General features: G+C 38.5%; 4 protein-coding genes across 8 annotated transcripts in view; 3 read left to right on the forward strand and 1 right to left on the reverse strand.

Moving 5' to 3' along the window:
• Positions 1–10,104, forward strand: part of LOC148181531 (zwei Ig domain protein zig-8-like) — an 85,378-nt gene extending 75,274 nt beyond the window's left edge. Inside the window, exons 3-6 of one of the 2 annotated variants that reach the window (XM_088045727.1) lie at positions 4,936–5,146; positions 8,046–8,236; positions 8,380–8,506; positions 9,976–10,104. In XM_088045727.1, the coding sequence (XP_087901853.1) occupies positions 4,936–5,146; positions 8,046–8,236; positions 8,380–8,506; positions 9,976–10,091 (645 nt within the window). In that variant the 3' untranslated portion in view covers positions 10,092–10,104. The remainder of the gene's footprint in view (positions 1–4,935; positions 5,147–8,045; positions 8,237–8,379; positions 8,507–9,975) is intronic. The other variant, XM_088045735.1, reaches the window with a different exon arrangement.
• LOC148181532 (E3 ubiquitin-protein ligase MARCHF3-like) lies at positions 560–1,186 on the reverse strand. The gene has a single exon (XM_088049545.1). It carries the CDS (start codon positions 1,184–1,186, stop codon positions 560–562), a length of 627 nt encoding a protein of 208 aa, XP_087905671.1.
• A 417-nt stretch (positions 10,105–10,521) lies between the features above and the next one.
• LOC148181533 (uncharacterized) lies at positions 10,522–12,588 on the forward strand. 2 transcript variants are annotated; one of them, XM_088037161.1, is made up of 4 exons: positions 10,522–10,672; positions 10,734–10,873; positions 10,922–12,178; positions 12,230–12,588. In XM_088037161.1, the coding sequence occupies exons 1-4, from the start codon at positions 10,613–10,615 to the stop codon at positions 12,306–12,308; spliced, it is 1,536 nt and encodes a 511-aa protein (XP_087893287.1). In that variant the 5' UTR covers positions 10,522–10,612; the 3' UTR covers positions 12,309–12,588. The 2 variants fall into 2 exon arrangements, with proteins under 2 accessions (XP_087893287.1, XP_087893278.1); XM_088037152.1 differs by having other exon boundaries at positions 10,922–12,588.
• Positions 12,589–12,818: 230 nt separating this feature from the next.
• On the forward strand, positions 12,819–21,676 carry Rme-8 (receptor mediated endocytosis 8). 3 transcript variants are annotated; one of them, XM_088030226.1, is made up of 27 exons: positions 12,819–12,887; positions 13,315–13,393; positions 13,447–13,714; positions 13,792–13,954; positions 14,214–14,649; positions 14,707–14,956; positions 15,007–15,179; positions 15,226–15,433; positions 15,480–15,635; positions 15,682–15,936; positions 15,990–16,367; positions 16,415–16,786; positions 16,834–17,103; positions 17,155–17,643; positions 17,690–17,841; positions 17,890–18,091; positions 18,137–18,325; positions 18,376–18,511; positions 18,555–18,739; positions 18,785–18,976; positions 19,023–19,364; positions 19,412–19,633; positions 19,683–20,392; positions 20,442–20,658; positions 20,704–20,889; positions 20,943–21,324; positions 21,371–21,676. In XM_088030226.1, the coding sequence occupies exons 1-27, from the start codon at positions 12,854–12,856 to the stop codon at positions 21,478–21,480; spliced, it is 6,756 nt and encodes a 2,251-aa protein (XP_087886352.1). In that variant the 5' UTR covers positions 12,819–12,853; the 3' UTR covers positions 21,481–21,676. The 3 variants fall into 3 exon arrangements, with proteins under 3 accessions (XP_087886352.1, XP_087886344.1, XP_087886359.1); XM_088030218.1 differs by having other exon boundaries at positions 12,820–12,887; positions 21,368–21,676; XM_088030233.1 differs by lacking the exon at positions 12,819–12,887 and adding an exon at positions 12,926–13,258 and having other exon boundaries at positions 21,368–21,676.
• The last annotated feature ends 67 nt before the right edge of the window (positions 21,677–21,743 follow it).

Raw genomic sequence — 21,743 nt, forward strand, 5'->3', positions numbered from 1 at the left:
TTTGTGCTGATGTCTTTTATGCTCTTTAGAGAAGTATACAACTTATGTTATGTACAGTACTCTTGCGATAAGCTCATAGCGAAAGCTCACTCACATGCAGCTTATTTCGCTAAAATTTCTTCGGCGCTTGTACAGTAAAAAACTATTTTTTTCGCCATTTTGTTACAATAATTACGATTGTTGTTTAATTGTGTAAAATTAGAGTGACTACAAATTTTATTGATATTTTATACATTATGTGAAATGTCCTAATAGAAAGTATACAATGTTTCCTCTCGTTTAGGTCCTAAACAGCGCCGTTTTTCTCCCGATTATGCAGCACATAAAATACAAAATCTAGGGTCAAAATATAAGGCAAAGACTTTACAAGCCGAGCTAACCAACATCCCTGAAACTTTTTATATTTCCCCAAGTTTATGATATAGAAGTTTAAGACAAATTTTAACGTAAAATTATTCACGAACATCTCAAGTTCAAAGTTTTCCTAAGATCATGCAGGTACCTAAAAGTTGCTTGAATATAATAAAATTCCTATTTCCTGTCAGTTTTAATGGTCATGTTAAATTTCCGCACACTGCGTTTGTCGCATCGTTGCCTTCCACCAATTATACCACGGTAAAAAGTGGTTTCTGCAGATTAAATAAAGAGTGCTCATATAACCAACCACCACGAGCGTTAAAAACAGATAAACCGTCGCTTTGATCCACTTTTTCGCAATTCCGGCTTGATGGCCCTCGATGATGAAGTATTCCATTCCGATAAAACACACGATGGACAGACCCACAGTTACAAGAGTCAATAAAGTGGCGATAAGAAGGTCAGCTTGCATATTCATCCTGTTTCTTGGATGAAGTAACCATATTTGTAAACTCTTCAACATGGAATATCTGCGTGTCTGGATCGAAGTGTATCTAAATCCACATAACTCACAGTCCAGGCGGAATGATTCATTTATCCAGTTTTCCAGACAAGATAAGTGTACGTACGCTAAAGACCCTTTACACTGGCATGGCGATATTAAATTTTCACCGAGGGCATTGTTAGAACGACAGATACGACAAACACTGAAGTTTGATGATGATACGGATGAAAGATTTTTTTCCAAGTAGTTCGGAAGTGCCGCCTTCGATTCTCTACTAACTGGAGTGATATTAATACTGGATGTTTTTGCTTCAACTACAGACATTTCTATTTGAGCTACTTGACAAATTAAATTTTGAATGAAATGACATTTTAACGAAGTTCGATCAAATCTGCATTCTGTGGTAGAGTGATTGAATGTCGTCTGTTGGCTCGCGTTCCAAGAGAGACTCATTTATCAAAATACATTCAGATGAGATGCATATCAAATGTCTCTTACATTAACATAATGCACGTCTATTATTGGAAAAGAGTTCCCGGAGTTGTGTGGTTTGAATGAATGAAAAATTTTAAACGACGAAAATAATTAGTTTATCAATCGATCTATTTGTGTTGACAACTGTCAGCAAGTTCAGATTTCCCTGAAAATTCGATGGTGCCAGCTCTCGCAGGTCGGTAATTGAAGCTCCCAAAGCGGAAAGGTTTTTGCTAAGTGGTAGCTGTCATTTATTGTTGATCAAATCGTAATAATATTAATGGCTCGATGACGCCTAAAAGAGTAGGTCGCCTAGTTAATAATCCTTGAGCACATTTTCCTGATTTATAAGGGCAAAGTTAAATCGTAACTCTGTTTTAATCGTCACAGTTGTGACAAATGTCTTTGCTCTCTTCGCCTTCGCCCTAGTGCACGCACGGCTTAATATGATTCAATTAACGTTCGGCGAAAGCTCGCTACTCTCACGTCAAATAATATCAACTGTCGATTTTCAGGTTCGGATATTACATGTTCCATGCGTGCTTTTGTGTACAGGCTCTTTAATGGGAACTAAATTACTTCCTTGTAACCCCCTAATAACTTGTTTCTGGTGTATCAGGTTTTATTATATCGATGAAAATTGATATTTCCATTAAATTGATTTCGAAACGTCACGCCAAATTGATTTCCCACTAGGGTAATATTGTTCGGATTGCTGAAATCACAGCTTGAATTAGGTTTTATATTTACTGCAAACTGCAATCAAGCTACGAGATGCTTTGCAATTTGGCCTATTCAAATTTGTTCTACTCTAACTGCAATTTCTGAAAATCCATTATTGCGGATGCCGCTAAATTATTTGTTACAATAAAAATAGACACAAATGGTTTGATCTGCTGTGAGGAGAAGTGTATGTACAAAGCGAATTACAAGAGTACAGAGTTTCCAGAAATGTTACAACTAGCAAAATTTCATGTTTCGCTAACAATATTGCTGTAATACACGTTCATTTAATAAATACAAGCACCAATTCATGTTTACACTTACTAACATTTTGGGGGAAATGGTGGATGCGCCGGGAAAAAATTGACTTTAAAAATATGCCCGTGATAAAGAAATGTAATTAGATAACTAGAATTGCTAGAATTAACGTTGTGGCAATGAAATTTGCGAACTTATAGACCGGACTAAATTGCAAGTTCATGGAACAAATTAATAAAGTTTTAGATTTTTTTGTCTTGAACACATTCAAATTTTAGGTGTTTAGCATTCTAAACTGCACAATATTACAAATTTACAGCTAGGAATCAAAATTTTACTAATTTGGTTTCTCCAACTCCAGCGAAAATTTTCAACCTTTTTTGGATTCTTGAAATTTCAATTTCAAATTTTTACTTTATGGTTTATCTCTTATTTTCTAGTTACTCATTTTTGTCAGAGGGTTTTTTATCTGTACAAAATATGGAAGTTTTACTTTACTTTAAACAAAAAAATGTGTTTTTTTTATTCTCGTTTTTTTTATTAATTTGAATTGTGTAAAATTTTTGAGTACTTTCAGCGTTCTAAAAGGTACTTGAAACCTGAAACTAATGTAAGTGATATTTAAAAAAATTGATAAAGGACGAACAAGTTTTAAAAAAAATCATTGAAACCTATTTTTTTCATATATTTTTTTTCTAATCTGTTAGCTACATACATGCCCAATCATACAGGCTGTCTCAGATCGCTCGCACCTACTTTTAATGGGAAATTCTCCTTCAAAATCTGAGTTGATTGCCATATTGCACATTGTTCAGGCATCTGTAAGGTGTTTATAAATGTTTCCAGCTCAAGGGTGGCTATGGAATTCCTGTCATACACTATTTTGCCGCTTTGTTTTCATAGTGAATATAACTCTCTTAAAAATTATTGATAATGTCACTACGTTTCAGTTACGGTTTTGTGTCCAAGTTTAAGATTTTCATGTTGTAAACCACAACTAGAACAGTTTTTTTTTTCAAAACTTATTTTGCTCCTTGATTAATGTTAACTACAAATGTCAGTTGAAAAATCTAAACCCACATTTGTAATAAGCGGCAATTTTTTTTGACATTTCTTAACCACCCTTAATGCTAAAAGCATTTATAAACACCTTGTACAATATTCAAGTTACAAGCATTTAAAGTTGACCATTTACAGCGCATGTTCGAACAATTTAAGAAAACATTTTCGCACGTAACGTAGCAACAGAATGCTATCTAGCGATTTATGGGCTGTGATTGGCCGACTTAAAGTGCTTGTATATCCAAAACTGTAACGGCCTAGACTTTGTAAGATACGATAATCAACTCAGATTGAGATGGAGAATTCCTTATTAATAAAAGCAAGTGCAAGCGTTCTGAAACACCTTGTATATTTTTATCATGAATTTCAAAATATATTGTAAAATTTTCAAGTGAAGTAGATGAAAATGACTATATTTATTAAACTAAAGGCAGAAGTGGTTCATTTTATCACTAGACATGCTACACTACACGTGTCGCCTTGTGTTTCATACAAGATTTTTTCTAATCCGGTAATAAAACTCATTCAAATAGATTTGACAAGTTTCAATATTTTAATTTCACAGATTTTGCGATTATGTTTTCATTAAGGGAACTTTTTGTCACTAGTAATAAAATGAACCTCATTCTAAACGAAATGGTGTCATTTTGTATCTGAACTAGGTAAAGAATATTTATGTGGTTTGTTCAAAATTTAATATGTATCTCTGAATCTTGACCTAAATTATCAAAACAAGCGAATCAATAATCAATTGAATTTTAGAAATGACTGCAAATATTCTAGAGATTTGTTGTTTGAATGAAAAATATTTTTACACTTTTCTAGTACGGTTTTATTGTTAACTGGATAATTGGGAGCTCTGGCTGACAGCTCACACTCTGTTTCCAATTTGGGGTTAACCATTAATTGATATGAATTGTCAAACGTAGCAATCAGTTCGTGATAAACCAACCAACGCACACTATAATATTATATGATATTATAATAATGTAGGTCGATAAAATGGCGCCATCATTAATTAAAAATTTTATATGCAATAATAATAATTTATGGCAAAAATTTAATTTGCGCAATTTTAAAAAGGAAAAATGAAGAAATAATCTATTATTGGGATCAAAGTGAAAAAATGGTGGATTCGTTAAGTTATTTTACAAAAATAAACATTTTATGCACCTATAACTTATGCATACCAAAATAAATTTCTCGTCATGCAACACTAATTTGCACTAAAAAATCAATCTTTAAAAATGCTCATAAACCGTGCGATAAAATCATATAATAAAAATAAATGTGTATAGTAAAAAGCTTTGTACATAATTTTAAGCGTGTAAAGCTCAGTTTTAATAAAAAGCACAACACATTAAAACCGGTTATTCCCGGCCTCTGATTAAATCTCTCGTGTCCCTCTTCTTTTAAGAGAATAAAAAACCATCGATTTTCAAAGTGGAGTCATTTTTGTTGTTTTAACGCGAGCTAATCGACTTCGTCTCACGTCCTTGTAAAATTTCCCGCAGCGGAGGTGGAAAATAATAATTCCTCGTCTATTTTTGTTTCAGGTGTCATGGATCCGTAAGCGGGATTTACACATCCTGACGGCCGGCATATTGACATATACTTCCGACCAAAGATTCCAAGTAATTCGACCTGACAAGTCGGACAATTGGACGCTGCAGATTAAGTTCCCTCAAATTCGGGATTCAGGAGTATATGAATGTCAGGTCAACACCGAGCCGAAAATGTCGCTTCCGTTCCGATTAAACGTTATCGGTAAGAACATGATTCCAACAAAAAAAACTCCCTCGCTTTTTGAAATAAATTCCAAGGATGCCGAGTTATACATGAATAATCAAACAATTAAGTGGATTAAGTAGATACTGAATACTTAAATTCATTAAAAATAATTTAATTGTGATGCAAATGAGATTTTCGTTGGCTTCGCCGAGAAAATATCTAACGGTTTGAATGTTTGAATCTCCGTGCATTCGTCTAATTACTTAAAAAGATAAAGTGAAATTTAATAAACGTAACTGCTGAGTAGTGGAGATTAATTTTAAACCGAATTTCAATTCGAAAATCGTTCAATATTGAAATTATTAATCCTGTTGTGATAAGAGAACTCGTTTGAAACTTGGTGTATTGGTTTTATTTTAAAATTTTAATCAAACTCCGGCTAAGTATCATTAAGTACTCGTAGGCTGTAATCTGCACCAAGAGTGGCGAGAAAAGTTAAATTGGAGATTTCCATTAATATATATTTTTTCAAGGTAAAGGATTTCCTCGATGTTTACCCAGTGAAATTCAGTGAAGGTTGAGGGCTCTCCCGGTAATCTCCCATTTTGACATCATTTAAAAAAGTAATTGGCTTTTTCTAATACCGGACTAGAAATTAAATTGGTTCGGTCCAACTTTTCCGTTTTAATTAATTTTTCAACGGGATGAAATTGATCGGCTAATTTGCCAATTAGAAAATCTGTCACTTGTTTTGTTATTTTTATTTATTTCTCGCATGACACAGCTGTTTTAACCGTCATAAATTGCCAAGGAACTAAAATAAAAGCTGCACTTACAATTTACGGGCGTAATTAATTTTTTGCGCGAAATGCGCTTTGGTTTCCTGAAAACCACCGCGGCCCAAGTAAACAGCCTCAAGACATGTTTCATTAACAAAAATAACAACTCATTAATACCAACCGTATTTTCCATGTTTATCATTTTGAGTTTACTAATCCGGCAATGTATGGCACCTAATGGCGGATAATGTTCATTTTATTTTCTTTGGTGTAGCGTTCGAAGTTGATGTTTTCTATATAAATATTTAACGCAATCTGATGGTTTGTAGGGTAAACGCGTTATTGTAACCGAAGATCCGAGTCACACATTAAAAATGGAAACGTCTAAAGCTTTTTTATTGGAGGCTGTTTTTAAATATTTTAAGGAATAAATTTTTAACGCACAGTTTGAGGACAAGAGTCCTTCAATAAATCAAATCCCGAATACTGTGCACCGTTGTGAATAAAACAAAACTGTTCGAGGGTACGCTTATTAATGAGACTTGTAGTAATTTTATTCGGCTTTTCTAGTCTTGTGACATCGCTAGTATATTGCACGTAATCCGGATATATCTTTGGGAGGATTTGACGGCCGTTATAGATTAAGATATTAGAGCACAGGAATATGGATCGCTCAGTGGGTCGGTATAATAGCCTGAAAGGAAAGAAAGAGGGAGGACAAAGAAGAAAACAAATAAGGAGGGGAAAAGACTTATTGCATACCAATAGGAAAGGATAAACGGACCATCGAAAACTGCCGAGCTTTCGCTTATTTTGTTAAGGGATGTTTTTATGTATTTATACAATTTGTTTTACGGCACAAGTTCGTAAATAAAGTCGTCTTTAGATTCCGGGCGCATTTAAAAAGACGCCACGATTCTCTGCAATGGAAGTATCGCCCGGCAAACTGCGGAGTTGAGCGTTATTGCGCCTTTTTCTATTTCGCAAAAATTACCAATTGTTTAACTAGGCCTCGGAAGTTATTATCTTGCAACTACATTTTTCAGAGCAGCTCTAAACATTAAATATTTACTGACACGCAAATGTTGCTTAATTAAAATAATGGAAGCTGACGAACAAAAGTAAATTTGGCGGAGCGTTTATAATATTTACGACTGTAATAATTGCGACAAAGTTAATAATGAATAGAATGAAAAAACATAATTTGGTACACTGTTTTAGTTGTCAAATTATTTAGAATTAACTACATTTTTAATTCGGTCCGAATTATGTTAATTGAATTGTGCGAGTAAAATATCCATTAACTGTGGTATGTTGTCACATTTTATGCATGTGGTATGTTTTAGCTGCACACAATTAATTAATTCCAGTATAAAATTTTGTTACAACAAAATAATAAGCGAGTTTTCAATTTAAGTTTGGAGGGATCTCACAAAATAATTGAGTTTATCGTTGGAAATAAATAACTTGTCAAACTGATTTATTAGCTTCTTTTCTTAAGAAACTTTCATACGAAAATTAGTTATTAAAAACCCAAAAAAATCTCTCATGTTTTAATCAAAAACCTCTTCGAGAAAAACCAATACATCCTATCCAAAATTCGAATAAATCGTGAACTAAAACAAGAAGAGTATGCCGTCTCATCTTTATATAATCCCACATATATTGTGAAATTGGCTTCAGACCAACATCCTTCGAAGTAAACTCTCCTCTCCAGGGGTAACTGGTCCGCTCGTAAATTACATCTATCGATTCAGAATGAGAAATGTCCCGAATGTGGATTCTGAACAAATCCGCACATGATATTTCCCACCTTAGATTTATCCCTGATCTTCTCGAGCCAAACACGTTGGCTTTCAATCTTCCATTGTCTACATAACAGAGGCCTCTCATGAGCGTGGTTTGCCTAAAACAATGAAAATTATTCTCTGGTAAAACACTTCGGGCACTAAATAACACAAGGCGGGCCTAGAGCGCTAACTACTTTGAATCACTCTTTTTGGAGGTTTTATGAAACCGCGAGGGAAACAAATTACTAGGTTGCGATATTTTGCCATTGAAGTTATCCTGTGCACCGAAATTAGCGGCGACGATGAATAAAACTGCTCCTTTTGGCGGTCCCCCCAAATTAACTAAATTTTTCACCGTGCTTTCAGAAGCAAAAGCTCGGATTTTGGAAGCGAGTGACCTGCACGTGAAAGCAGGAAGCTCGGTAACCCTCACCTGCGTCATCAATCAAGGACCACATGATTTGGGGACAGTCTTTTGGTACAAAGGCACCGAAATCGTCCAGACAACACAGTCCCACGTTAACGATCTCGACAGTGTCAGCAGGGTCACAATACAGGTGGGTGTTGTAAATCCTGAGAACCAACTTACTTATAATAGTATCATCAGCTCAATTATGTAGCGGCGTTGTCCCATAATCTCCGAATTTAAATTCTCATCACGTAAATTCAATAGTTCTACACCGTACGACATGTGTTACAGAACCAATGGACGGATGGTTTAACGTCACGATTGCACATCACAAGTGCACATCTCTCTGATTCGGGGAACTACTCATGCGTTCCCACAATCGCAGCCCCTACAAGTGTTAACGTACACGTCATTAATGGTAAGCGCACACGAAAAGCTTTTAAAGTGTTTTACAAATGGGACAGCGATTTTAACGCTTTGCTCATCAATTTTAAATCAGATGAGATTCGAGGACGTTCAGAACAGTTTTGATCTTGCATTAACTACCAAATTGCTTTAAACTTACAGGTTTTCAAGATTTCAGGTAATTATAACGATTAAATCTAATTAAACCGGAATTTTTAAGTCCCCATTTAATTACACGCTTGTGTTTTTTACACTAATTTCATTACAACTGCAAGTGACAATCGTTCGAGTTTTTTGTACATCGATAATTAAATTGGTGGAAATAATTGCTTCAGTGGCGAAAGTGGTCCATTTCCCAACGAGAGATTTGTAGAAGACACATAGATTTCGGTTTAATAATAATAACATTTCTCAGAGTGCGTCCTAGGATTCTCTAACTTTACTAAATTAGAAGTACCGTGACAGTATTATTGTAAATAAATTCTAAAGACGTCTAGGTGCTGAATTCCATGCTCTGAGACCACCATAAATTTCCCCACTTGTATTCTCAACATTGCAGTTAGTCGTGCTAACTTTCCTTCATTTATATCAGTAGCAGTAAGTATGTAAATTCAAGATGCATTTTAATATCAACTTTGCAACTATTCACCGAGTTCTCATTTCTTATTCCAGCGAATTTCCTCTCCGCCATTTCTCACGTGCGGTATTTATTCGTGTTTAAAGGTCAGGTTCAATTTATTACGAGAAGAAAAGTGATCATTAATTCCGATCAAAAAGTTGAGATTTCTAAAAGATTTGTGTAGTCCGAAAACTTTTCGAATATTTATAAGAAACGTTCAATAAAAACGGAGGTAGCGCGTAGAATACTGATGAAACTATCTTCTTTGGACGGTATCCGTTTTAGTCGTCTGCTTGACAAGCTTGAATTTTATAGTGTTTGCAAAATCTATTTCACTTTATTCGAAATGTATTTAAATTCCGTGGGAAACTGGAAGGAACAGGTTTTCTATTTTTATCGTGCGATTTCCCTAATAGGGTTGGATTACTCGGGAAACCTGTTTGTTTTTATTGTTAATATATTTAGATTTGTATAAAATGTACTGACACCCGAATTCGGGCTCAGACAAACAGCCCCCGCGTCGGCTCTTCTAAATCTCCGGGAACGCATTAGTCACGCCGCGCCAAAGTAAACAAAAAGCATTTGACACCCGCAATAATTATTTGTAGATAAATTTAATCTAATTCACATCAGGATGGAAGTCAGTCAACGTTGCAACATCTGCCTTTGCGGCAAATCTAATACACGTCAGGCTAAGTTCCCAACACTAGGTACCTAAATGTGTAGGGCGTCAAAACGCCAGGGCGAAGGCGCCGTAATGAAGCGTATTTGGAGAGTGAATTGCGCGTAATTGCCGTCCCATTTGTAATACGTGCATACGTCGGTGTTGTGTAAACTAACGATAATTTCTTGCGACATTTCAGGAGAGCACCCAGCGGCCATGCAACACGGAAACAAGAACACAGCGCCGTTGTCCTTGTCGCTGCACTGCACCCTTGTATATAGTATCTCTGTCTTCATAATAAAACACATCAGATGAAACCTCTTGTAAATACGACTTTCATTTATCACCCCGCAAGTCCACCAATCCTGCCGTCATCACTGTACTAAAATCCTGGTTCCATCTATTTTACCCAGTCGTGTATAAAAACATATCTTTCTTTCTTGGAAATTAATAAAGATGGTCCCCACACACACTTTCACGCCTACAACACTATCCCTTCCTGTTTAATATTTGTACATTTCGTTGATCAATCATGATGTACATGTAGATATTATTTATAGTAAATCGACTTTTTGTATAATAAAACATTAAATGGAACAATGCTTTTTTTATTTCTTTATCTGTCTTCTACCGGAAAATCTAGAATTATTCGAAAGCCTAAAATAACCCGGCGCATTCACCAATTTTTACATTCATATTTTTGAAATTACCGCTTTACCAAATGTCAAGTTTCTAGTGTCGATAAAATCGCTTCCTATTTTTTTCAATTTTGTACACATCAACACCACAAATAATTTCTCGTTTTTCTATGCTTGTAGTGCATGTAGCCCCCAAAGATGACTACTCCTGAAGTTCTGCCCCCGCCTATGCCCCAACAAGACCAAAATACACCAAAAGTATGTCATTTTCGGAGAAATTTAACCTCAAACTGCCGGTATTTTAATCTCACTTTTGTAGACTCGAAAAAACGAAATCTTTCTTGCGGTTCACCGGAACGATGTAGCCACCCTTCGACTCCTCTTAGATTCCCCAAATTGGTACAATATTAGAAACGACCAAGGACACACTCTGTTACAAGTAGCAATGCAAAAAAATAGGTAGTTTGTAGTGAAACTAGCTAAGTGTAGTTGAAGCCTTAATTTCAGTGCCCAGGTTTTTGACTACATGCTCTCTCTTGTTGACTTTCCGTTGGAATTTGAAAACTCGGCAGGTCAGACGGCTCTTATCTGTTGTCTAAGTGGGGGCACCATTGGATTTTTTGACCCTTACAGGATTGAAGAGTATTACGCTGTGGAATTGATAAAGAAGGGGGCTTCTATTGGCACACTCCGCTCTAGAGGGTATTCACCGTTGCACTCAGCTATTGCTAAACTCTACCTCAATGTGGTGAAAATCTTAATAGAAATGGGTGAAGATGTCAACACCTGTAACAACCAGAGAGTATCACCATTAGAAACTGCTTTAAGTCTTTGCAGTAGAAACAGCTTTAAGGCTATTAATAGTGCAGTCGTCACTCAAATCGTCGATGTATTGTTACTAGCAGGGGCAATTCCTACAATGCGACACTTTGAAATGTCAGTACTTTACAACATGACAGAAATGCAATCGATTTTTTTCTTGTATGTCTTTGACGAGTTTACAACGAAAAAAATCAGTTTTTATGTTTTAATTAAATTAGCATCAGACAATAATTCGCTGTTTGAAGAAGTCATGAAGTGGGGGCCTAAACTAAAAATGGGGGACACTGTAGAGGGTGATTTTTTCCCACGATTGTGTTCAATGAGTTTTGAGTACTTGGAGCTACTTTTTGAGAAATTTCCAAGTTTTCTAGAAAAACTCTTTTTGAGTACGTTAAAACCAACAGTATCGTTAGTAAAATGCATGTCTTTGAAAAATTTAGCTTTTATGCTGGAGAGCCCCTTGAAATTTTCCATTATTGATTACGTGAACTGTTCTGAAATCACCACTGTAGTTGGTGATCTTCTTGACTCTAAGCACGACGCTCTAACTGAAAAGATTTGTTTTTTTGCAAGTTATTTCAACCTCTTTATTGGATTGGAAGATCTACAAGAGATTTATAAAAACTTTGGTTACGGCGAGTTGTTTAAAATTGCGTTACATTTTGATATAACTTTATCACATCACGTGTACTTGAGAGGTTTTTACGATATGGGAAACTTTTTCACGATTTTACTCTGCGATATCAATACTTCACTTGAAACTTTTTTGATGTATCCAGAAAAATACACCGAAAGTAGTGTTGTGGAGCTCATGGGCTTTTTTGTTGATGTGAGATTAAAAGCAATTCACGATGAGTATGCAGATCGTGGACGTCTCACAAGAGTACAAGATATTCCAAAAGTACCATTGCTGCAAGAGATGGCTAGAAACCAGTTTCGGAAGTATTTTATTTGGAAATTTGGTATTCAAAAAACGAAAGATTTTTATTTTAGGTTGAAACATCTTCCAGGGCGTTATAAGAATGTTGTTCCTATCATCGCGTATGAAAAAAAATTGTATGACACTACCTAGACCTTGATTGGCCTTGATTTTCAGACTGTCCTTGAAGTATGTGTACAAATTTGTATACTTGTTTGTAAATAAGGAAGATAATTTGTTTGTAAATAATGCATTTTTATGGTAAATCAACGCCAGTATTGACTACCAAATTTGCTTCCTGATATTTTACAGGGACATACTTCAGATAATAGTACAATAGATAAAGCTATATACCTATTTGCACTAGTCCTGTTATCAAATGTTTTAAACACTAAATAAGAGTTTATATTTTAATACACATTTCTATAAACTCTATTTTTTTTCCTTACCTTCTAGATTGTTTGAAAATTCAAATTGTTTCGTTTCTTATAGAGATGTAATGAAACAATATCATTAAAATGAGATTAATTTTAACATGTTTACAGATTAACATTCACTTAACCGCGTCCATCAGTTCACATTGTTTCGTTGTTTGTTTTATTTTTTATTTGAACCCACGAAACTGGGAATCCCACTCGTAAAAAATGGATTGATAAGATATCAGATCTACACTGTGTCGGACCCCTGTTTTCATAGTCATGTTATCTTTGTGGCAAAGATGGCTAAACATGGGTAAGTAAATATGCCGGCATCATTAGCTGTGAAGGTCCCCTCAAAAAGTGTGTGATTTTGGCCACTTCCGCGGTAAAGTGACAGCCGGGAACTGTCAATCAACAAATAAATAACTAATATCAAAAAATTAATCCAGTAAAACGTTACGTGTTATTTAATCTGGTGCTGGCGGGTCGAATTTCTATCGAACGCCCTTGAAAATTTTATCGTTATTACTTCGAAGCGATTGTGAGGTTATGTACCGACTTTGACAATTCGTTTTGACAACACAGCTGACACCCCCAGCAATGAGTCTTCTTCAGGAAGAAATTCCCACTGTTTTGTAAATATTATTGTTTTTACCGAGCCGCCTTTAAAAACGACTAAAATTCGTACGTATAATAAATTGAGGTTTTGATCGACATGCGTCACCGCTATTTTCTTCCAGGAGATGAAAAAATGATGCCCATTAAAGATAATCAAGATGTTGCGTGCTTTTTCGTCACAAAACACTCCTGGAAAGGGAAGTAAGTCTTTGGGTAAGGTATCTTGAAATATGATACATTGTGTTTGTTTCAAGATACAAAAGAATCTTTTCTGTGGGGACAATGGGCATCACCACCTACAATCCAACCACTTTGGAGGTGACGAATCGATGGGCTTACAGCGAGTTTATCTCGGTACAGCCCCAAAGGGGCGCCGGGAACTCGTTTAGTGAATTTGTGATTACAATGAAGAAGGAGAAGAAGATAGATCATATGAAATTTTCAACAGAGCATAGAGCACAGTTGCTGACAGAGGCTTTGAAGTTCAGGTTCTGTTTTGCAGAGAAACCAAAGGAAGTTTTAGTAAGCGAGTTTTGTTATCGTCATTTGGATTATATTACTTGTTGATAAATTCTCGTATTCATTTCATGTTTTTTCAGCGTTATCACGCATACAAACATCACTGGTCAGATGTTAGACTGCCAATAGTTTTAGAAGTTACACCATACTCTTTAGATCAGTTGGATCCAGCAACCAATCATGTGCTTGCAAGCTACTGCTTTAAGGATTTTGAAGGGATTTGCACAATATCTGATTATCCAGGTAAAGGACACGGTTTTTTCTCGTCACTGGACAAAAACGTTTTTAAATGCACAATTAAGCCAAATTTCCAATTTTTTATATCAACTTTCGTATTATATTGCAGTTGCAATTTTATTTTATTGATCAACAAAGTGGAACAAACAGGATGAAGTCTATTTGAGGGGGGACCAAAAACAATAATTAAGCTTTATTATGATGCGACTTAATTTTTCAAACCTTCACAATTACAACAAACGTTATTACAATTTTTACCTTCTAGGGGCTTTTGTGATAGTTTACGGGGGCTTCGGCAGACTCCACCTCTTCCAAGCCGTCGATTTCGAAGACATAAAAATTAAAATGCTCGAAAGCGCAAGTCAAAATTTAGGTCTCACTATCAAAGTATTGAGTACACCTATTACTCTGGAGGATTTCCAACTCCAAAGATTCGGGAAATACAGTGACGACGAGCATCTTACCTCAGTATCCGAATTCCCCGTTTACAAAGTCCACAAGGCTCGCCATCAAGAACCAGTTAGAAGAACGCTTTGCCTCTCAGAAACGTGTCTTTTGGAAAGAGATCCTCAGACGTACAGCATCTGCACGTTACGACCTTTGAGCGAGGTCTTTGCGTTGATCCGCGACAACAGCAATCCCCAATTGTTCAACATTGAGTATATTAATGGTCTCGTAAGGACGTACACAGCGACGGATAGGTGAATATTGTCCAAAATACGCCCGAAAACAACTTTTTTGTATTTTTGTATTTTTAGAGATTCTCTCTTGGCTTCACTTCTTGATGGAGTCCGAGCCTCTGGAAATAGAGACGTTCACGTGGCGATGGTGCCGACCGAACGGGGACTGCGTTTAGGCCCCCTTCACTTGCCAGTTGAAGAAGAAGCTGAAAGTATCCACGTAAAATTTCTACAAAACCCGCCACCAAAGAAGTCGTTTTATGAATGCGTGAGGAGGTTTAACGCGAATGTGCCGTACAGTGGGCTCTTGTACAGCGTAACACAAGATGTGAGTTTCAAACCTCTATTGTAACATTTCACCTAACAATGTACTTGCAGGGCATTTTTTCCGAGAACAAAGAGAAGCTGATAACGGGCGCTCTTCAAGCTCTTGTACAAAAGGAAGGCGACCAAAGAACGATTTCCTCGGTGGAACTAGAAGCACAATTCCATGCCTTGCGGCGGTTGGTAGCTAGTAAAGTTGGTTACGCCGCGTTTACAGTGTTGCCGGGGTACTTTAACTTATTTCCCACATGCTCTGTTTAAATTCGATTTTAGTTTCAGAGAAGCCATCGGCCACAAAGTTGTTTCCGCGTTGAAACGAAATGACTTCGGGCTGACTCATGCCGCCATTGATATGATCTGTGCACTGATGCATCCAATGCATGACGATTACGATCTCAGGCAAGAACAACTAAACAAATCGTCGTTGCTACAGACCAAAACCTTTTTGGAAAGCTTGCTAAATATGTGGACAATTCACATAGTAAGAACAGCGCTCAAATTCTTCTCAAATTAATCGATTTTTTCAGGCTCAAGGGACTGGGGCTCTTATAGTCTCAGCAATGCTCGACTTTCTCACGTTTTCTCTCTGTGTCCCTTACAGTGAAACCACCGACGGAAAACATTTTGATATTCTTCTCGAAATGGTGTCGGATCGGGGAAGAATGCTTTTCAGATTATTCCAGGTGATTTCAACCCTTAATTGTATTTAGTCTGACTTGGAAGTTGCAGCACCCTTCTATGGCAATCGTGAAAGGTGCAGGTTTGGTGATGCGAGCCCTTATCGAAGAAGGAGAAGCTGAAGTCGCCGCAAGAATGCAAAATCTTGCGTTAGCAGAAGGAGCTCTTCCACGGCACCTTCTTGCCTCTTTGTATACCCAAGGTTCCGACGGTCGGCTACTTACCCATCGACAATTATCGCGGCATTTGGTTGGTCTTTGGGTCACGGGAAACCCCACGGCGATGGGGCTCCTGAAAAGAATAATGGTAACGATTTTACTATTTCTTTCTACTGGAAGTACGAATGTTTTTCGTTGCAGCCCACTGGTTTGATATCGTTCCTAGACTCCGAAGACAAAGTTCCTGAACACGCCCTAGAACAAGAACTGTTAAATCATAGAGATAACTTAAAGATAGCCCAGGACCATGCGAACAAATCGAAGAAGAGCCCCAATTGGGCTGCTGTTGAGCGTCAACTGAAAAACGTGGAAAAACGCGTCGAACATTACACAAATCTCGCGCTTCAGCATTGGGGCGCACGTGTCGGTATTACCCTAGAAAGGAAGGAGAAAATCAAAGAGAGGCCCATCGTTCTAAGGAAGCGGCGAGAGAGAATCAAGGCTGAAGCAAATTGGCTCTTATTTTACTGGAAATTTAATCAGGATCACGCTCTCCCGAACTTAATTTGGAACCATAAAGTAAAATAATCGCTTTTCCAGGTTTTAGACTAAAATTGTTCTTTTAGACAAGAGAAGAGTTACGAAGTGCCTTAGACAATGAAGTGAGAACATTTGCTTCCGATCGTGAGTTGGCAGGTTCGGCTTTGGTCGCGTGGAATCATCAGGAATTCGAGCTGTATTACCAATGTCTAGCTGAGGAAGTCAAAATCGGTGATTACTATCTAAGGCTGTTATTAGAAATGGACGATCACAATGACGACTCTCCTATTAGAAGATCATACGAGTTTTTCAATGACCTCTATCATAGGTTTCTCTTAACGAACAAAGTCGAAATGAAGTGCATGTGCCTTCAGGCTATGTCCATCGTATATGGAAGGTACTTTGAAGACATAGGACCCTTCAGTGACACCAAGTACATCATCGGGATGTTAGAAAGAGTAAGTAAAGTCACCAACTTACCCCCAAACTAAATTATTTTACCTAGTGCACTGACAAAATGGAGCGCGACCGCTTGGTGATGTTCATCAACAAGTTAATCTTACACCACCGCAACGTCCGCGACATTCTAGAATCGGGCGGAGTTCGCATTCTCGTCGATCTGATGACTTTGGCGCATCTCCACACTTCGCGGGCTGTGATTCCTACTCAAACTAATGTGATTGAGGCCGGACCTGGAATGAATCTAATTCAAGAGAAGGAGTGGTACTACACCACCGAAGAAACGGGTAGAGTCGGACCTATCAGCTTCCAAGAGGTTTGTTTCATTCCGTTTCCATTGTATCACCTCTATCATTAAACTTCACAGATGAAAGACTTATTCAAGGACAATGTGATAAACCATCGAACGAGATGTTGGGCTATGGGTTTAGATAGTTGGAAAACCGTGTCGCAACTACCACAATTGAAATGGTGTCTTCTGGCGAAAGGAAGTCCAGTGTTGAACGAAAGCGAACTTGCTACTTACATTTTGAACATTTTGATCAGAATGTGTGAATATTATCCTAGTAGAGACGCGGATGACGCTATAATTCGTCCTTTACCGAAAGTAAAGAGATTGCTGTCCGACGCAACTAGCTTGTCACATATCGTGCAGCTGTTGCTAACTTTTGATCCGATTCTCGTCGAGAAAGTCGCTACTTTGCTGAGTGAAATCATGCGAGATAATCCCGAAATGTCCAAAGTGTATTTGACGGGAGTCTTTTATTTCATTTTGATGTATACTGGGAGCAACGTTCTACCAATCGCCCGGTTTTTACAACTCACGCACATGAAACAGGCTTTCAAATCAGACGAGGTATATTTTACTGTTCTGGTTCTTTATTTTAACGTTTTAATTTAAGGCCACCTCTGACATAATGCAGAGGAGTATTTTGGGGCAGTTGTTACCTGAAGCCATGGTCAATTACCTGGAAAATCACGGGCCGGAGAAATTCGCCCAAATCTTTCTCGGGGAGTTTGATACACCTGAAGCTATATGGAGCGCGGAAATGAGGTGGAAGAAGGACTAAGAGTTAGGAGAGATTGTTAATTTTTTTTGTAGGAGAATGTTAATTGAGAAAATTGCCGGCCACATCGCCGACTTCTCACCGAGATTACGTAGCCACACAATGGCGCGGTACCATTACATCCCCATTCCCGCTGTTCGTTACCCGCAGCTAGAGAGGGAACTCTTCTGTAATATCTTCTATTTGCGACATCTCTGTGATACTCATAAGTTCCCCGATTGGCCTATTCCCGATTCTGTGAGTACTCATTAATTTTACCACTAAAACTAACGTGTTGTTCAGGTGAGGCTGTTGAAAGATGTTCTCGACGCCTGGAGGTCGGAAGTTGAAAAGAAGCCTCCGGCGATGACCGTGGAAGAAGCGTACAAAAGTCTTGGACTCAGCGGTACAACGCCCGATGAGGCTGCTGTACGTAAAGCCTATTACAAGCTGGCTCAACAGTTTCATCCAGACAAGAATCCGGAGGGCAGAGTAAGCACTCTTTTGTCTTTAAAACGCTTGTAATTCTTTAATTGGTTTAGGAGCGGTTCGAAGAAGTGAACAAAGCGTACGAGTTCCTCTGCAGCCGAAGTAGTTGGACAAAGGACGGTCCTAATCCCCATAATATTGTCTTGGTACTGCAAACTCAAAGTATTTTGTTCCACAGATACTCAGAAGGTGACTATAAAAAATTGGTGGACACTTTTAATGAATTTTTCAGAGTTACAACCGTACAAATACGCGGGTTACCCACAGCTGATTAAGACCATCAAAATGGAGACTGCTGACGACCAACTCTTCTCGAAGAGCGCTCCATTGCTTGCCGCCGCGAGCGAACTGGCATATCACACCGTCCACTGCTCGGCGTTAAACGCTGAAGAACTGCGACGAGAAAACGGCCTAGAAGTGAGTCTCATTCTTCTTACTCTCACCGTCTAACACTTCTTGTAGGTTTTGTTGGAAGCATACACGCGATGCGTCAACGTTTTGAGCAAATCTTCCAAGCCAACAGACACAGCTGTCTTAGTCTGTACCCACATAACCAGGTGCTTCAGTGTCGCGGCCCAGTTCCCAGGCTGCCGCGAAAGAATGATCGACCTAAAACAACTCGTCAAAGATCTCTGCAGGATTCTCTACTTCAAAGTATGGTGGCAGTTCCTACACACCTTGGCTAACATTTTCTTTGCAGCATCTCACGAAACTGTGCTCTGTAGCTACAGAATGCGTCAGTGCGTTGTCTATCGACTCCATTCTTCAACTGGAACTTATAAAGTCGGGGGCGTTGTGGCACCTTCTTCTCTTCATGTTCAATTACGATTTCACGCTTGATGAAGGCGGTGTTGAACGCAGCGAAGATGCGAACCAACAAGAAGTGAGCAATCGCTTGGCTAAAGAAGCTGTAAAGGCCTGTGCTGCGCTCGGAGGCTACGGACAAGATGCGACGCCGTTGAATAATCTGACTAGGAATATTTTGGAGTCGTTGTTGACCAGTTTCTTGGCTAATCAACTGGGAGGCGAAAAGCCCGAAGAGGTTCCGCCTTGACTCCAGTAAACCATAATTTAATTTATTCTTTGTAGATTCTTAAAACTTTGAACAGCAACAGCGAAACGCCGTATTTGGTTTGGGACAACGGAACAAGAGCAGAACTTACCGATTTCTTGGAGACGCAGCGGAGCGGGAGAGGCGATCTGGACTTAAGTACTTTACCAGAATTCACTTACTCCGCTCATTCTGGAGAGCTAAAAATTGGCGAAATCTTTATTAGGATATACAATCAGCAACCAACTTATGCCATTGAAGTTTGTAACCAGCACTCTAATGAGAAGAGTTTCTAAAGTTTTGTTGCAGAACCCGAAGAACTTCGCCGCCGAACTCCTATCATTCCTTAACGAGCAGTCCGAGCACCTCTTCAATTTAGTAAACATAGCGTACTCGGTCACCATAGAAGATCGTCTAAGACACTCTGTGATGGCTCTCGACGCCTTGTCGCATGTTATAAAAAACAATACCAGCGTCGAGATGCAGTGCATCGGCCACTTCCGATTATTATTCAGTCTACTTAATGTGACCCACAGTCCTATACAAAAAGGGGCTATCAATGTAATATCAGTGATGACTAGGAACAACGAGTGTATAAATGACATCGCCGCCAGTGAAGTCTTGGGTTATTTGCTCCTCGTTTTGTACACCATCCAAGACTCGCAACCCCAAATTTTGGACACCCTTTTCGCACTCATGTCGACAACAAAGATCGTCAAAGAAGCCCTAAGCAAAGGCGCCGTGATCTACTTGCTCGACCTCTTCTGTAACTCGACGAATTCACAAATCCGTTTAACATGCGCAGAGTTGTTGGCTCGGATGAGTTCCGACAAGTTGGTGGGACCGAAAGTTCGTCTATGTTTAGGTACTTTCCTTCCGCCGATTTTCGCCGATGCCATGAGGGACAGTCCGGAATCGTCTGTTAATATGTTTGAGACAGCTCATGAACATCCAGAGTTGATTTGGGACCAACAAGCCAAAGATCGAGTTTGTACCACGGTGGCGCGTCTGCGAAGAGAGTGAGTTTCCCACGATGAACTCATCAGTGTTCAATTTTGTGGTTTTTAGACACCAAAGCGTTCAAAGCACTAATCCGTTGGCTTTGTGGAAGATCCCTGATTCGAACGGTTTAACAAACTTTGCAACTCCTAATGAGTTTATCGTCGGTGGGGTTTATCTCAGGATTTTCATAGCTAACCCCGCGTGGACACTCAGAAAACCGAAAGAGTTTTTGTCAGAGTTGATGGAGACATGTTTGACGTTGATGGCCAAGGACAAACCGAATGTAAGTTGGAAGTTTGGTGGGACGACGCTGATGGTATTTTTTTAGACCGAGCTTTTAGAAATCGGCACTACAGCTCTCTGCTCGTTGCTACAAGCGCAACCGGCGCTTCTAGATCTCATCCCTTCCATGGGACATATTCCGCGGCTGTGCCGGCAAATGGGGTCGAATGTTCGCCAGACCATCGTTCCAAAGTCGGCTATACTCATACTGAACTCTTTATCAAACAGCAGTGTAAGTATTTAGGGAAAATCCAAGAAGCAAACGCCACTCAATGAATTTTCTAGATTTGTGTCGCCGCTATCGCACAAACCGAATGCATGCACCCCTTGAAGCAAGCGATGCAAGTTCGCAAAGACATGGTGGCGGTCGCTTGCGAGGCCCTCCATCGCCTCTTCTCCAACAATCAAGACCAGTTGGTCAAACAAGCTCTTGACGTCGACTTCGTCCAGTTTCTTCTCACCCTTCTTGAAGGACGCTTGGAACTCATCGACAATCCTTCAATGACGAAAGCTCAGATCGTCAAAGCTTTGAAATCAATGACTCGTAGTCTTCTCTACGGGGAACGTGTTACGAGTATTCTTGAAAAAAGTCCAGTGTGGGCTGAATACAAAGATCAGAAACACGATTTGTTTATTTCGAGTACTCCAGTGGCTGGTTACCTCACAGGTGAGTTCTTTTGTTGTGCGAGTTTTTTGTTAGTTGTGTTTAGCAGGGACACCGACAGCTGCGGGGTATTTAACCCAAGGTTCCAGTGCCAAAGTGTCGTTGCAACCCCCTCCAGTTGATAAGGAAGATACCGCCTTAAAACCAGATGGGCTCTAATGTACAAGGTGATATTTACGGCGCTTCGGTCGAGTATTGTGTACATTCCTACAGTTACAAGCAATAGACTTAACCTTAGTGTAATTTAATGTGAAGTTACATTGTAAAAACGTGTAAGTATAAAGTTAAGTACTTTGTATGCTTTATTAAGGTTATTATTTATGCTAAACAAAAATATATATTTTCTATCATACAACAGTTGTTTTCTTCGACAGACAAAACAAACATAAACTTCTGAAGTTGGTAGCAACACTTACAAAAAC

Source organism: Gnatocerus cornutus, chromosome 1 (assembly GCF_029298725.1).
Source record: "Gnatocerus cornutus isolate USDA-ARS CGAHR chromosome 1, icGnaCorn1.1, whole genome shotgun sequence".
Taxonomy (NCBI): domain Eukaryota; kingdom Metazoa; phylum Arthropoda; class Insecta; order Coleoptera; family Tenebrionidae; genus Gnatocerus; species Gnatocerus cornutus.